This window comes from Odontesthes bonariensis, chromosome 4 (genome assembly GCF_027942865.1).
Source record: "Odontesthes bonariensis isolate fOdoBon6 chromosome 4, fOdoBon6.hap1, whole genome shotgun sequence".
NCBI classification, from domain to species: domain Eukaryota; kingdom Metazoa; phylum Chordata; class Actinopteri; order Atheriniformes; family Atherinopsidae; genus Odontesthes; species Odontesthes bonariensis.
Genome location: NC_134509.1, coordinates 21,678,552 through 21,695,146, shown reverse-complemented (window position 1 = coordinate 21,695,146; position 16,595 = coordinate 21,678,552). Strand labels below are relative to the sequence as shown.

Below are 16,595 nucleotides of genomic sequence, written 5' to 3'. Positions count from 1 at the left end.
GACCCCTGATCTAAACGGAGACTGAGTTTTTATTTTTTTTCATACTTTTAAGAGGATTTGACCAATGAGACCCTCAGCATCAACTTGTCAGACATGCTCTGCTTGAACAGACTTGAACAGACGTCACTCGGTCAACCACACAGAAGATGGTCACATCAGCTTGTTTTTCTCTGAATACAGCATTGTATTCGCTCTGTGAAATACTTTGTAATTTGTGAGCCAGCTTTGTGTCTATTTTTGTAGTTGTATTAAAAGTTTCCTTCCACGTGCAACAGTGTCCTTCCCCGGACTCCACCTTTGGCTCCACCGTCTGGATCGATGACATCGGTGTCCCAGATGAGTAGAAAGCTAGAAACCACATAGCTGCAGGCTTTGAATGAATTTTCTCGTGGCCTATGATAAATAAAAATAGTGTTTGTAGGGACACCACGACGAGTGAGAAAAGTTTTGGAGTTTGTATTGAATAAGGGGAGGTGGTTTCTGAATGGAAGTGTTAAATAAATGGTTATGAGCTAAAACGGAGCTGTGAGCTCCGGGCTCTTCTTTCCAAACCTGTATTGTAAGTTCTGACAGCACAACAGTTGTAAACTAAAATAACACAACATTCAAATTAGACTGTCAACGGCTGCTGAGGCAAATCGGCGCTGAAAGAGTCACCCTTGTAGCGGCAGGTGTTAATTTAGTGTGTACCCAGTTCAAAAGAGGAAATTGCTCTCATGTAAGTGATTATTAAAAAGTTTCGGCCTGACTGAGCAGCAGCACCTACTGCAGGTTGGAAAGGCTTACAGCACCTGGTGTTCCCAGGCGAATTCTCCTCCAAGTACTAAAGCGATCGTCAGCCGTCCAATGGTTGAGCAATGCTGAGCAGAGCTGAGCAGCGATCAGCCAATGGTTGAGCAATGCTGAGCAGAGCTGAGCGCTCAACAGACCAATCATTGAGCGATCAGGCTCACGCAGGCTCACGCACGTGTGTGACGTCACACTGGGGTCGTCTGCATTTCAAACCAAGATGGCGGTCGCCGGTAACTGTCAAATCTAGCGATACACATTTGACGCTCTCGTTTCCCTCAGGTAAGTTCAATTTTCTTCATTCTTAGCTCTTTCTGTTGGTAATTTGGTGGTGCATTTAGCCAGCTAGGTGTCACTTTTGCTGTGTTGAATGTTTCTATGAAAACCGGCAGATTAACGCGACTGTTAACAGCTGAACCGGCGAATCCAGCGATAGCCTACAGTACACATTTGACGCTCCCGTTTCTCTCAACTAAGTTCAATATTCTTCATTCTTAGCTCTTTCTGTTGGTAAATCGGTGGTGCATTTAGCCAGCTAGATGTCACTTTTGCTGTGTTGAATGATTCTCTTAAAACTGGCAAAAACGATTAGCATGCTGCTGTGAAAATGAATGACCTACCAATCGCCACTGTAATGTAACCTGACGATCCCTGGAAATACTTTAAAAACGTGATCAGACACTCTACCTCGCTTCTTAAGATCATAGAGATGGTGTTACAACAATTTGGATTTGAAATTCGATGTGGAAATATGCTTTAGAAGTGTTTTGACCACCAGATGGCACCATCCGTTTTGATCATTTTCGATCGATCCCAGGGTTGAGCAATATGTACTTGGGGGGGTCATGAGCCGTTCCCAGGCGGTCTCCCATCCAAGTACTGACCAGGCCCAATCCTGCTTAGCTTCCGAGATCAGACGAGATCGGGCGTGTTCAGGGTGGTATGGCCGTAAGCGAAAACCATTGTGACAAATATGTCTTACATAGCTGCTGGAATCATGTGTTTCTTTGAGGGCTGGCTTATAACACAAGGGTCCAATAACAACTGATTCAGACACAAAGAAAATGGCTGAATGTATTTTTTCTGTGAAACGTTTTAACAGGAAAAACACACCTGTACCTTTTTTAAAAAATATATAAATATTCATGTATTTAATGATTAATTACTGCAGGTGAACAAATGAAGCCCCATATCACACAGTGGGCCTGGATGTATAAAGACCCAAACCTCTACCAAACATGCCCACAGTGAAGCTGCTCCAGAAGAAGGGGAAATATTTGGATGAAAGGGTGCAGCTGGAGACTGATACCTCAAACCTAACGGGCACATTGGTCTGAATGACAGAATCTAGATAAAAACATTTTTAAAAAACGATTTATTAATTCAGCATTTCATGGGGGAAGCCAGCACCTAGTGGCCATCGGTGTAATTGCACATTAAGGCACTCGTGCGTTGGCTTAGCTTCTGACAGCAAGTATCAACATTAATTTTCAGATAAAGTCTAAAAAAAAATATTTTAAGCTAACATCCTTTTTAGAAATAACATCAATCCACATCTTCTAGTGAAAAACAGTGAACATGAACAGAAACCTGAGTTAACAGAGGCATCGAAACGGCTCTTTTACAGTTTGGAGTCGGCCTCGGCGTAAGAGTTATTCCCCCTGCTGCGAGCTCGTTTCCTGCAGTGGAGGAAGACGTAGACGGGGTGGATGAACACCAGCAGGGTGAGGAGCGTGAGAGTGATGTCCACCTGGAACAGATAACAGCTCTGCATTGATCTGAAGTCAGTTACAGACAGGCTAGTGTGTTAAACGCCTTGATTTATTCCTGCGCCCTCTACCCAAACACCGGCCTCACATCCATTTGATATCCTCCACCCACATGATATTTTATAAAGCAGTTTTTTGAACCTGTGCTGAGTGCTTACATAAAGGGAATCTCCACGCAGAGCTCCTTTGACCAGAGCGAAGCAGGGGTACTGCAGCAGGGAGAAGATGGCCGACAGGGACATCACCAGGCCGTACAGCTTCCCAAAGTGACAGGATGGAAACCTGAGAAGCAGGAAAACATTAAGCAGCCAGGATATTCTCACGTTTAGCTCCAACAAGTTCCACTGCTTACCCCACTTAGTAAAAAATATATATTGTGGCGTGCTGTGGGTTGTTGCCGCATTGCATTGTGGGTGCTCTCTGTTCCCCGTTTGTGTGCTGTGTTTGGTGCTGTGGTGGAGTTTGTGTGTGTTTATGTTGTGTTCTGTACACAGTGATGGTGTGGTACATGGGTTTTGTTTGTGTTCCATTTTTACTAAATTTGCACCATGACAGAAAGTGGTGAGATGGAGGGTTACCCCCACTTGTTCGAGTGCGTGTGAAGTGAATGTAATTCACCGTTTCCTGTGAATTGCCTGTGAAAATAAAAGTGCTGGCTGCACCATAAAAGTCTTGACTGAGACTTTTATTATCTGCACCTCTACCATTGCTACATTGGTGTCAGAAGTGGGATCCAAAATGGCAACCTCGCTGAGAGAAATTGAAGAACTCATTGCTCATCTGGAAATGGCAGAGGGAGCCCGCCCAAAGGTTCGTGAGACGACACCAGCACGGCGCGATGATGACTTCAATGGGTTGCCAGACGGATCCAGCGGTGTCCAAGCAATGGAGAGGATACGCAAACGAAAGGTCCAGCAGGCGGCTGAGCTCCAGGCAACACCAGGCGATAACTACGCCTCCCGCACTGCAAATGATGGCAGTGATACACAACTACCCCCACCAGAGGTCAGCAGACGGAGTGCCATCAAGCTGCCACGTTACAATGGGGAGGAGCTACCTGAGACGTACATCATCCAGGCTCAGCTGGCAGCCAGAGTTAACGGCTGGTCTGCAGAAGAAGTGGCAGTGCAAGTGGCCCTGTCCCTGGAAGGAAAAGCACTACAGATCCTGACTGACCTTCAGCCAAGTGAGCGACTTGACTGGCAAGCCATCCAGGGGGCGCTCCAACGTCGCTTCGGTCATCATGTTGATGCTGAAGGTGCAAGGGACAAGCTGTTCAACCGTCGACGGAAGATTGGGGAAAGTTTAGGCGCCTACCTTGCTGATATCCTGCTCTACACGCGCCAGGGGTATCCAACCTTTGATCCTGCAGCACAGGAAGAGCTTGCTCTCCAGGCGTATATCAGAGGACTTCAGCCTGGGCGTCTCCAAGAACACATCCGTCTGGCTGCCCCCAGAACATTGACTGCAGCACTGAGGGAGGCAGAACGAGTGGAGCCGGTCCTGCTTCAAAAGGGGCCCTCTTTTGCCATGGCTCGACAGTCTCACTCCTCAGACAATGAGGGGAGTGGTAATGAAGGGGAGGTCTGCCAAGCTGTCGAGACAACGAGGAAACCTCGGCGGTTCTCCAAACAAGCAGAGCGGAATTCATCTGCAGGATGTTATCGGTGTGGGGAACAAGGCCACATTGCACGTTACTGCCCAGCCCCAGCACCGAAAAGCCCAGCACCACAGCGGCATTTAAACTAGATCAGGGTGACATAACAGGGGAGCTGTCACCCCCAGTACTTTCATTCCCCTCCACATCTTCACGAGTGGGTCGCTTGGGCCACACAACTGGACTGTATCTGGACTGTGTGATTGATGGTGTTAACTGCAGAGCCCTGGTGGACACAGGATCCACCATCTCCCTCATCCGGCCTGGGACATTGCCCGGGACGGGCCTATTACAACCCCAAGGCTGGGCGGTGACCAGAAAGTTCATCACAACTGTGACGGGTCAGCGGACCAGAATGCGGGGGGTGAGGGTCCTCCAAGTGACTATCACCAGCCACACCATCAAACACCAATTCTGGCTGACCAATATCCAAGATGCCTGCATCATTGGTCTGGACCTGCTTTCAGAGTTGGGGGCTGTGGTGGATGTTCCCAGGGCTACACTATATCTGGGGATGGAAGCCATAGCCCTACACACTTCAAGTGAGGGTGGTCCTCGTATTGCAGCTTCTGTCGCTCGGGATCCCATCCCCACCACAATGACTGACAGGGACCCCACTCTGTTGACAGTTCCTGACCTCAGCTGTACTGCAGTGGGGCCACCAGAATCCAAGAATGTTGTTTCAGCTCCACTGGCGCCCTCGATGGAGACACGGCAGGCCGTTGATGAACTGTTTCATCGAAGTTGCATGGGACTGCAGCCGGACCAACAGCATCAGTTACGGGAACTACTAGACCAGTTCTCTGACATCTTTGCAGCCAGAGATGAAGACTGCACCCACACTGATTTGGTACAGCATCACATTGACACTGGGAATGCTCCACCAATCCGACAATATCCCCGGCGCATGCCATTGGTCAAGCGGGCTGCAGCTGAGGAGAAGATCCAAGAAATGGCAGCAGCGGGTGTCATCGAGCCCTCTTCCAGCCCCTGGGCCTCCCCCATTGTCATGGTGCAGAAAAAAGACCTCTCGTGGCGGCCCTGTGTTGACTTCCGTCGCGTCAACGCAGTCACCAGAAAAGACTCCTACCCCTTGCCCAGGATTGATGACACCCTCGATGGCATCGCTGGCTCCAGCTGGTTCAGTTCTCTTGACCTCCGCAGTGGCTATTGGCAGGTGGAATTGGCCCCTGAAGCTCGGGCCAAGACTGCTTTTACCATCGGCCAAGGACTGTGGCAGTTCAGGGTCATGCCATTTGGCCTCTGCAATGCTCCGGCCACTTTCGAGCGCCTGATGGAGAGGGTTCTGTCAGGCATCCCCCGGACCAGTTGTGTCATCTATCTGGATGATCTCCTGGTGCATGCTCCCAACTTCAGGGATGCACTGGCCAACCTGAGGGATGTTTTCCAAGCCATCCGCCGTGCACACCTCCGTCTTCATCCAAAGAAGTGTTACCTCTTTCGCCGAGAGACTGTTTTCCTTGGCCACGTGGTTAGTGCAGCAGGGGTGTCGACAGACCCAGCTAAGGTTGCAGCAGTGAAAGACTGGCCAATACCACAAAATGTACGGGAGCTGCGGAGTTTCTTGGGCCTGGCTTCTTACTATCGGCGGTACATCAGAGACTTTGCCACTATTGCCAGCCCTTTACATCAGCTGACCCATAAAGGGCAGGTGTTTCAGTGGAGTGAGGACTGTGCGAGGGCTTTCACTCAACTTCAGTCAGCCCTTGTCAGGGCTCCGGTGCTGGCATACCCTGACCTTCAACGACCTTTCATTGTTGACACCGATGCCAGCAATGTAGGCCTTGGGGCAGTGCTGTCCCAGGAGGGTGAGCAAGGAGAGCAGGTGGTGGCCTACTTTAGCCGCTCTTTCACTCGGCCAGAAAGGAGATATTGCGTCACCCGGCGGGAGCTGCTGTCGGTTGTCTTGAGTCTTCGCCACTTCCGTCCATACCTCTATGGGCAGAGATTCTTGCTGCGCACTGACCATGCCTCCTTGACCTGGCTCCTTACCTTCAAAGACCCGGAAGGACAGTTGGCCCGTTGGTTGGAGACATTGCAGGAATATGACTTTGAGATCAACCATCGGGCTGGCCGTCTCCATACCAATGCTGATTCTCTGTCCCGTAGGCCCTGTGAGAGAGATGAGTGCCGCTATTGTTTGCGTGAGGAAGAACGGGATGCCAAGACACCAATGGTCGCAGCTCTTCATGACATTCAACCAGCTGACGGGTCTGGATCAGCGACTACAACTGGTGACCATGGCTATGAGGACCTGGATAAGGAAGATCTTAGGCAGTCCCAGAGCCAAGACATGGTCCTTACCAGGGTAAAAGCGTGGGTGGAGGCCGGACAAAGACCCGAGTGGCCGGAGGTGTCAGCACTAGACACGGAGACAAAGGCCCTGTATTCCCAGTGGAGTAGCATCACTATTTGTAATGGACTACTCTACCGTGCTTGGCGGTCCCCGGGGGATGACAGAGCTATCTTCCAACTCTTGGTTCCCCGCTGTCTGCGTCCTAAAGTGCTCCAGCTCGTCCATGGCTCGGTGGGGGCGGGTCACTTCGGCATTAGTAAGACCCTCTGCCGCCTACGATCCCGGTTCTACTGGCCACGGTGTCGTCAGGATGTGGAGATCTACATCCATCAGTGTGACATCTGCACAGCCCAAAAAGGTCCTCCCAATCGCTCACGTGCACCCTTGCAACAGTACCAGGTGGGAGCCCCCATGGAGCGCGTGGGAGTCGACATCTTGGGTCCGTTCCCTGTCACAGATCGAGGTAACCGCTATATCCTGGTTGCTATGGACTATTTCACCAAATGGCCTGAGGCATATGCGGTCGCAGATCAGAGTGCTGTGACCACTGCTGAGCATCTGGTGAACGAGATGTTCTGCCGTTTTGGGGCTCCAGAAGAGTTGCACAGTGACCAAGGACGGAACTTTGAGGCCCAAGTGTTTCAGGAGGTGTGCAAACGACTTGGCATTAAGAAGACCCGAACAACTCCATTGCATCCGCAGAGCGACGGGCTGGTGGAAAGGTTTAACCGCACCCTGGCCACTCAATTGGCCATCCTGACCAGCCACCAGCAACGGGATTGGGACCTGCATCTCCCGCTGGTTCTATGGGCATACCGGACAGCGGTACAGGAATCAACAAAGTGTACACCTTCTGCTCTCATGTTTGGACGAGAGCTCCGCACACCAGTGGATTTGGTGTTTGGTCCTCCTCCGGAGCCAGAGATAGTAGGAGAGCCTGGGTTGAACTATTTTTACCACCTTCGTGAGAGGCTTAGGGAGGTGCATGAACTGACCAGGCAGGCTCTCACGAATGCAGGGGTCCGGCAGAAACGGGCTTATGATTCGCGGACACAGGGTGGGGAATTCACTCCGGGGACACAGGTTTGGGTCCACTCTCCAAGACGGAAGAAGGGTCTTTCCCCAAAATTAATGTCCCATTGGGTGGGACCATGTACTGTGCTTGAAAAACTGTCTGATGTGGTTTACCGGGTGCAGTTGGTCCAAAGGAACAGGAAGGTGGTGCTCCACCGTGACCGGCTGGCACCCTACCAGCCCTTGGTTTCAGCAGTACATGAGTTGGGCACTGGTCAGCAACCTGCGGGGGATCTTCCCTTGCCATCAGTGACTGCCGGAAGTCCACCGTACAGAGCACGGCGCCAACGCCGGCTTCCACAGCACTTGAGAGACTTTGTGGTTGCTGGGGACAGCTAACCATCTGGGTGGGGGCAATGTGGCGTGCTGTGGGTTGTTGCCGCATTGCATTGTGGGTGCTCTCTGTTCCCCGTTTGTGTGCTGTGTTTGGTGCTGTGGTGGAGTTTGTGTGTGTTTATGTTGTGTTCTGTACACAGTGATGGTGTGGTACATGGGTTTTGTTTGTGTTCCATTTTTACTAAATTTGCACCATGACAGAAAGTGGTGAGATGGAGGGTTACCCCCACTTGTTCGAGTGCGTGTGAAGTGAATGTAATTCACCGTTTCCTGTGAATTGCCTGTGAAAATAAAAGTGCTGGCTGCACCATAAAAGTCTTGACTGAGACTTTTATTATCTGCACCTCTACCATTGCTACAATATTTTCAATATGTGAGACACGTCCAGACAGCTCATGTGTCAAAAGTAATGCCCAAAATAAGTCAATTCAGGAAATATCAGTTCAAATAAACCATTTAAACTTATGGAGTGCCTTTCTTTAGGAATCTTTTCATCTCCATCAACTCTGAACCTTTTTCCCCTCGACACCAAACACATCCAGCCCCCAAAAGTAGTGAAGTAAACCTCGAATACCATCCTGAGTAATGCTCAGTCTTTAAGGGTACAAGTCGTGTATATATTAAGTAGGAAACACACCACATAGAGGTGCAAAGAGGCCAGACAGTCACTGGCTGTGGTGTAAGAATCCCAAACTAATAGAGGGATATCTTATCTTATCTTATCTTATCTTATCTTATCTTAAAGCAGAGATGACTCCTTCGCTGTATGATGCGTTGCTCATGGAATGGAAGCTTTTCAATCTGGTAAAATCAACCAATAGGTTATAGTCTACCTTAAAAAAGTACCATTATTAATAATAACTTCTCCCCTCTGTGTGTTTGCGTGTGTGATCGCCCCACTCACGCGATGTTAATGAAAGCAGCGTTTCCTCCGTAGAGGAAGGAGCGATTGAGGACCTGTAGGACGAAGGTGAAGTACTGGAGCGAGAGGAGAGGAATGGAGGCGAAGGCAGAGAAGAGCAAGCACTGCAGTGAGGTCAAGAACAGAGACAGGCAGGAGGAGCGCAGGTCCGCCTCCTGCTCGGTTTCTCCTGAAGCGAGAGGAAAAATCCAAGAGTGAGGAAAGTTGTTGTAGTTGCTTCCAGATTCATGTTCGTTTAACCTCAGTCGGTGAGTTACCAGCAGCTCGAGGCTTTCCCCTGTGTCTGTCAAAGATGAGTCCGTTCCAAGGGGCGCACAACACTCCACACAGCTGGGTCATGGCAAAAGCATTGGTGTACTGACTCACTGAGAGGGATGTGGGAAGAAAGTGGGGAAAGAACCCAAAAACAAATCATTTAACAGAGGATCGGGTGAGGATCAGTTAAAAAAAAGAGAGAGAAAAGCACAGGGAGCTACCCAGGTCGGGGTCATTATTGGCCAGCCGGCTGAGCATGGGGTTGAGCGTGCCGATGAAGAGGTAGTGTCTCAGCTGCATTATGGACAACCACAGCAGATGGCACAGGAAGAACCAGGAGAAGACGCAGCTCCGGAAACTCATCTCTGAACACATGAAATTCACACAAGTTACTGAAGGATAGTGAAGCCTTTTTCACGCTGAAAACAAGCAGATCGGATCAAACCAACAATTAAGAAGTTTGTTAACGAATCAGTCACCGTTTAAGCATAAAGACCAACTAATATGGAGGTGACATTCTCTACAACGAGTACAATAGATTGATAATATTCGCCTGTTAGTCTTAAATGTCGAGGTGACGATAACAACGCTACCTTTTCCTGTGTCTTGGGTCTCCGTTTGGTCTCCTTGTGGAGCGTTGAATTCCTGTGAACCCGTCATCGTAGCGTCCCTCATCCTCTCAAGCTGCTTCACATTGTAGGTGTTGGCCTTTCCACACTCCACCCTAAGCATCAGAAAAGGTTCATGTCACGTCACGTCTCCACAGAGATGATCCGAATCACCTGAAGGCAACGCGGCGCTCCCACCCGTAGGTGTAGTCCTGAGGCAGAGGGTAGGGGATGTGGGTGGTCGGCATGAGCAGGAAAGTCCTCGCCACGTGAACGATGCTGCAGAGGGACAAGACGAGGAAGGAGGAGCGAAGGGAGACTCCCTGTTCATGTAGAACCTGAAAAAGAGAGGCGGGGACACACCTGTAGCACCTGAAGCTAAAGACTTATAGAGAGACACATTATTCATCTCTATAAAACAGATCAAAGAACCGCGGTTTCACCTACTTAACTCCAGAGTTTTACCTTGATGATGAGGAACACGGCTGCAGAGGAGTCGAACGCTCCGTTATAGAGGGTGATGATGGTGGAACGATGAGCAGCAAACAGGTTTCCCACCTTCACAAACAAACAACTGCTTGAACTGTTCCAACTATGTTTCTTTAGTTGTATTTTTTTTTATACAGAAATACCACCATGTATTTACCTGCATGTTAGTTATAAGGAGCAGAATTCCTCCCACAGCAATGCAGGACAAGGCGGGGAAAAGTATCTGTGAAAGTGCTACAGGACAGTGGAGGAAACACTTTAAAACCGCTGAGTTTCTAACGTCTTTCCAAGGATTTACATGAGAAAAATAATTAAAATCATCCAGATTTTATCAGGTCTAAAAATGAGATGAAAACAACCTCAGATGAACAACACAATATGTGTAACAACTGAGCAGTGAGTGAAATCTAAGTGAACCCCCTGATCCAGCTTTTTGTAGCAGCAGCTTCAGCAGCAGTGAGCTGAAGTAATGGTTTCCTGTGTGACGTTATCAGTCTCTCTCATGGTGGTGGAGGAATCTTGGCCCACTCTTCTTTCCAGCGCTGCTTCAGCTCATTGAGGTTTGCAGCATTGGTTTCTGCACAGCTCTCTGAAGGTCCCACCACAGCATCTCAGTCAGGCTGAGGTCTGGACTTTGACTGGACCATTGCAACACCTTGATTCTTTTCTTCTTCACACATTCTGTTGTAGATCTGCTGCTGTGTTTGGGATCTTTGTCCTGTTGATGAGCCAGTTTCAGCCCAGCTTTAGCTGTCGGGCAGACGGCCTCACATCTGACTCTAGAACACTTTGGTATCCAGAGGAGTTCATGGTGGACTCAATGACTGCAAGGTGCCCAGGTCCTGTGGCTGCAGAACAAGCCCAGATCATCAGCCCTCCACCACCGTGCTTGACAGCTGGTATGAGGTGTTTGTGCTGATATGCTGTGTTTGGTTTCCTCCAAACGTGCTGCTGTGCATTATGAGCAAACATCTCCACTTTGGTCTGGTCTGTCCAAAGGACATTGTTCCAGAAGTCTTGTGGTTTGTTCAGATGCAGCTTTGCAAACCTAAGCTGTGCTGCCATGTTCTTTTTAGAGAGAAGAGGCTTTCTCCTGCAGCCCTTCCACACAAGCCATACTTGTTCAGCCTTTTTCTAACTGTGCTGTCATGAACTTTAACCTTTAACATGCTAACTGAGGCCTGTAGAGTCTGAGATGTAGCTCTTGGGTTTTTGACCTTGGGGTGACCTTGCTGGGACGTCCACTCCTGGGAAGATTGACAGCTGTCCTGAATGTTTTCCACTTGTGAATAATATTTCTCTATGTAGAATGATGGACTCCAAATAGTTTGGAAATGGCCTTATAATGAAAGATGTTATATTTCACATATATACTTTTCACATTACTGTATTTATGATAATTACAAATCTGATTTATCTGTATTAGTTCATTATTAGTCCTAATGTAAACTAAATTGTGCATGTTTCCTTCTAACTATACAAGTTAGATGTTTGCATATATTTTGCATGTGTGCACCTACCTGCAGTAGAGAACGCAACAAGAAGTGTTCCAGCTGTGTACAAAGATCTGGAGAAAGAAAATGTACTTTTCAGAAGTCACATATCAATACCATTTATCCACCAAATGTAAACAGATTCAGAGGATTAAGAGGTGGTGGGAAACTGAACTGAAGCAGTCAAATTGCTTTATTTCATAAATAATAAAGCAGATGTACTCTTTGATTGATTACTTGTTTAATTCATGGTTGGGTTCTTTAGCTCGTTCTACCGTACATCACGTATAATAACACAAAAGCTCTAGAAATAAAGATTCTTTACGGTTAAACACACTTTATCCTCTATTAGATGCTTTCCAGAGCTGTAATTGTGGTAAAATGGTCAGAAAGTTGAACCAGACCTGAAGTCCTGGTTGTAAATATTTTAAATACAAACATGGTCTGTGGTCAGATGAGCTGGGCTCTTTGTGAGTGTAATCTCTATAAAACACTCCCTATTTTATCAAATTAATCCTGACTCACCCCTCCTCTCATCCTAACTGTAAGAAACTGTAGAAATAACTGAACCACCAACTTCAACAAGAATCAAACTGATTCTTACTTTCTTTGCTGAAGAAGACAGTTAGAAGACAAAGTAGAGCCTTGAGGTTCTTGTGCAGTTCGAGGTCTGACTGAGGTGTTTTAAATTGATACATGAAGGGGGTCTCAGACTGCCTTCTGATGAGGAAGAAATAAAAACGACATGAACTCACATTCCCAGCAGTCTGGTCACCGTCGTGCCAAATCGATCGAACAGGTAACCATTGACCAAACTCAGAAAGTTGTTCAGGAAAGAGGCGATTGTGAAGACCAGAGAAAACCGCTCATCCTGACTACTACAGTCTGCAAGAAAGAGAAAAGCAAAGACAAAATACGTTAAAGGACACCGAGGAAAATTAAACTGCAAAGTCCCTGAATGTTTTCATGTTTTTAGTTCTGTAATTTGCAAGTTTTGCTCCTGTTGTCGATTATTGGGGTTAAATATCTGTGTGTGAAGTGCACTCTGTCCTCTCTTCATGTGGCCACACATAGTTGGATAAGTTTGGTCTTCAGCCAGTGAAGTTTTACTTTGATGTCTGCAGGCTGAGATCAGATATGCAGATATTTCACTTCTTTACCAGAAGCTCAAAAGTGATTTTTCTTGGTTAAAAACAGCAAAAAATACAAAACTCGAACCTCATGAATGTGACACTGCCTTAGTATACAATCATGTGAAAAAGAAAGTAAATTCTCCTTAAGTTCTAAGCTTTTGTGTATCATTGAATACACAATCATCTTAATAATCGTCTTAAAATGAGATAAATAAGTCAGATGAATAACAACACTTCACATATTACAACACTGTCATTTAACAAAATTTAATGTAATTTAACAAAAACGAACTGCTTCCACTGGAATGAAGTTAAGTAGCAGCCAGATGCTGCTGATCAAACAACTGATCATCAGTAAGTGTGAGCACCTCTATAAAAGCAGATGTTTTGTCAGTTTGATGCTCAGTCTGCAGCATTCAGGCGTGTGTTAACACAATGCCAAGGAGGAAAGACATCAGCAATGATCTTAGAGAAGCAATTGTTGCTGCCCATCAATCTGGGAATAAGGCCATTTCCAAACTATTTCTTTAAAGGGACACTATGTAATATATTAAGTCATTTATTAGCTCAAATCAACATATTCATTCATAAATTAGTCCTCATTGGTGTAAAATTATCTCTGTCAAAAATCTCAATTATCCTCCTGAGTGAAGAATAACTTGTCTGTATCTACATAGAGCGGGCAAGCTCTATGGAGGCTGCCATGTCCTTCCGGTCTATGAAAAACGACGAAGTGCCGAGAGGGACATAAAGCACTTCGAATCGCGTTTTTCCCAACACCAGCCCTGCAAGCGGAAATGACGTCATTTTGACGTCACGTCCGCCGAATGGCTTATTACTGGCGCTAATGGTAAATAGATTTTTTCTCGTAAATTATCCCACTAATAATGCATTGATTGTTACCAAACTTCTGCCGTAGTACACATAGGCCCTTAACTCACAAAACGAGGCATTAGAAAGTTTGTAAGTTTACCGGGAGTTTATTTAAAAGAACACTTTCCAGATAGCAACTACACACTGCTGCTAACGCTACCGCTGCGTCTACGTCACTTCCGGTAACTCCCGGAATATGACTAATTGCATTGCTTGCACACCAAAGGCTATGTCAACTTATGTTATCTGTCATCTGTATTTATAGTGTTATTGTACTATGTGTGTTATGTAATCCTTTGTACTGTGTCTTGATGTCTTTTTGTTTGTATGGACCCTGAGTCTGAATATATAGCTTCTTGAATCTTGACACATACCGCCTGCCATAGTTCAAGAAGTTGCAACGCACATTTGAAAACGCGAGGCGCTAGAGAGCAAATTCATTCGACTTTGCAAAATAAAATTGCACCACTAGATGGGGGAAGAAATTACATAGTGTCCCTTTAACTAACTGAATGGAAATCCTGATATATTCAGATACTTTTACATTATGTTCTACATTAAGCAAGTTTTGCTCCTGTTATCGATTATTGGGGTTAAATATCTGTGTGTGAAGTGCACTCTGTCCTCTTTTCATGTGGCCACACATAGTTGGATAAGTTTGGTCTTCAGCCAGTGAAGTTTTACTTTGATGTCTACAGGCTGAGATCAGATATGCAGATATTCAACTTCTTTACCTTTCGTAGTCTTACTGCAAAGCGATGTCCAATCAGCTCTGCAGCATTTGGCTGAATCTCAGTACATCTTCTCACACCTCAGAGTTCATCCTCCACGTTACTTCTTTATATTCATACCGTCACACCTTTACAATGACGGGTTTTACTCGATGCACTGAGAGCTCTTTTGACCAGATTTTGCATGTTGACAGCATGCAGCTGTGAGATCTTTCACAAACTAAAACAAATGGGGGGGTTTTACATTTAAAAAAAGTTGTGTTTGGTTTAGGATATGAATGCTGTAAAAGTCACTTGTCACTTTATTCCCATATTCTTTATAAAAATATAACTTGAAGAGCTTTTTGGAAAAGAGAAATAAATAAAAAATGAATAAATTAACAATTAAAACAAATGAATGAAAAATGGTTCAATTTTGGTGGTGTTTTGTTCACATTGTTAATCAAAGTGAATTGAAAGAATACATGTTTTGGTGCTCTTCTGCTCCTAAGAAGCCGAACTAATCAATGTGGCTTTGATTTATTTGCCCTATTTGCTCCAATTTAAAGAGAGGCTTTCTTGTGTTCTGCAGATATTCGTTCCCGCCCGTACCTTCAACCCTTGTTGGCTTTTTAAAAGAGCATCACGTTAAAAATGAGCAGTGGCGTTCACACAGCAGGTGTATCTGTGTGAACTTCACAAGTGAACTTCAGAGATGCTCACCTGTCCCCTGCAGAGTGCTGTTGCTGCCTGGGTCGCTGGTGCACAGCTCCACAAAGTATCCGTCTTCCTTTAGCACAAACACCAAAGAGGCGTAACCGAAGACCACGCCAGCGAAGCCCAGACACTCAAACATCCCAGAGAACAGAGTCAGCCAGTGGCGCACCCTGGGACCAACCTCACACCCCTGCATGGTTAATCCTTCTCTTCTACAGTTGCAGCAGCAGAACCTCCAGTTTTGGTTCCTTCCTCAGATATTTGTTGTCCTTTCTGTAGATTTCCAGGCTTCCCTTCAGATCATCCAGCAAGTGGTACAGGTCTTTCTTTCCAAGACAAAGAAGGAAAACATACAGCAGACATTCACTCCTTTTTCTTGTTTCAGTTTGAGCTCTCACAAAATAAGCCGTTACTTTATCTTCCCCTGCTGACTATGTGAGAACTATTCTTTCACTTTATCCATTAATATCAGTGTGACAGATGTGGTGACAATGTGAGATAAAACCCAGAGAGGCTAAAATAATGAGTAGATTATAAAACATCTGCGACAACACCATGACAACACTGAGATTATACTGAGCTTGTTTACGTATTTGGACTCTTTGTAGTAAGAACCACATTAAAATATGTTTCGGTCACACATTTAGTTTTATCAGGACTCAATTTGTTCAAATAAACAAGTTCGAGTTAACTGCAAGTTAACTGATGACCCTAAATCTTTACATCAGAGCAAGAATACTGTCCTTGTTTCTCCACATTAGCTGTCGTTAAATAACTAATTCAGTTTTTTTTTAAACTAACAGCTCTATGAAAAGTCAGCTCACTACTCCAAATATGTCACATGTAGACAAACAGCACAAGGAAGCATACATATAAATTAAAACTGAACATTAAGAGTGATAATGGCACTTTTACCTCAGCGAACCACTATCATGCCAGTTTCCGTGTGTCTATCGTGTAAATGCTGCTGCAGACGGGTGGGTTTTCCATTCTGAAATACTTCTAACCTTTCTCATGTTACACCGACACTGCAGCATGCGGACAGCAGACATGACACAGTGGCAGTTATCGCCAGGAGGTACTGACTGTAATCCAGATTAGCTGGCTTAATCTGCGCGTAATGACATGCGGCACAATGTTGGCTCAGAGGTACCTCTGATCAGGCTCTAAAACGTGATTTCAAAAGGTTTTACTAACATTTTCTCACTAAACACGAGATGGGTGGATATTAAACGGTATCATAATACCCTAAATACAATTAGGAGAGAATAAACTCACCTATGCGCTGCAAGAACCAAATCCTGCAACAAAATAGCATCATTCTTCTGACACTTGACGAGCCGTTTCTGAAATGTTCTTTAGGTATTCTCAAAACACGTGAGCTCTCTGCAGGGAAGAGATGCTCCTCACACCCAGATGCTTTGTTCAATGAGCGTTCAATGAAACTCATGCC

At 46.1% G+C, this 16,595-nt stretch overlaps 1 protein-coding gene and 1 pseudogene across 1 annotated transcript; both read right to left on the bottom strand.

Annotated features, from left to right (window-relative positions):
* Positions 1–1,620: 1,620 nt before the first annotated feature.
* On the bottom strand, positions 1,621–1,743 carry LOC142379475 (5S ribosomal RNA; annotated as a pseudogene).
* Positions 1,744–2,410: 667 nt separating this feature from the next.
* On the bottom strand, positions 2,411–15,338 carry LOC142378150 (equilibrative nucleobase transporter 1-like). The gene is made up of 12 exons (XM_075462379.1): positions 15,149–15,338; positions 12,465–12,594; positions 11,737–11,783; positions 10,374–10,450; positions 10,193–10,285; positions 9,926–10,065; positions 9,713–9,843; positions 9,341–9,484; positions 9,122–9,229; positions 8,847–9,033; positions 2,717–2,840; positions 2,411–2,539 (listed from the first exon to the last, which is right to left on the bottom strand). The coding sequence occupies exons 1-12, from the start codon at positions 15,336–15,338 to the stop codon at positions 2,411–2,413; spliced, it is 1,500 nt and encodes a 499-aa protein (XP_075318494.1).
* Between the last annotated feature and the right edge of the window lie 1,257 nt (positions 15,339–16,595).

Excerpts from the sequence above, each read along its gene's own strand:
- LOC142378150 (XM_075462379.1), bottom strand. The coding sequence starts at position 15,338 with ATGCAGGGGTGTGAGGTTGGTCCCAGGGTGCGCCACTGGCTGACTCTG. Across the intron at positions 12,595-15,148 it reads CAGCACTCTGCAGGGGACAG|ACTGTAGTAGTCAGGATGAG; the intron begins GTGAGCATCTCT and ends TCTTTCTTGCAG. Across the intron at positions 10,066-10,192 it reads CCGTGTTCCTCATCATCAAG|GTTCTACATGAACAGGGAGT; the intron begins GTAAAACTCTGG and ends TCTCTTTTTCAG.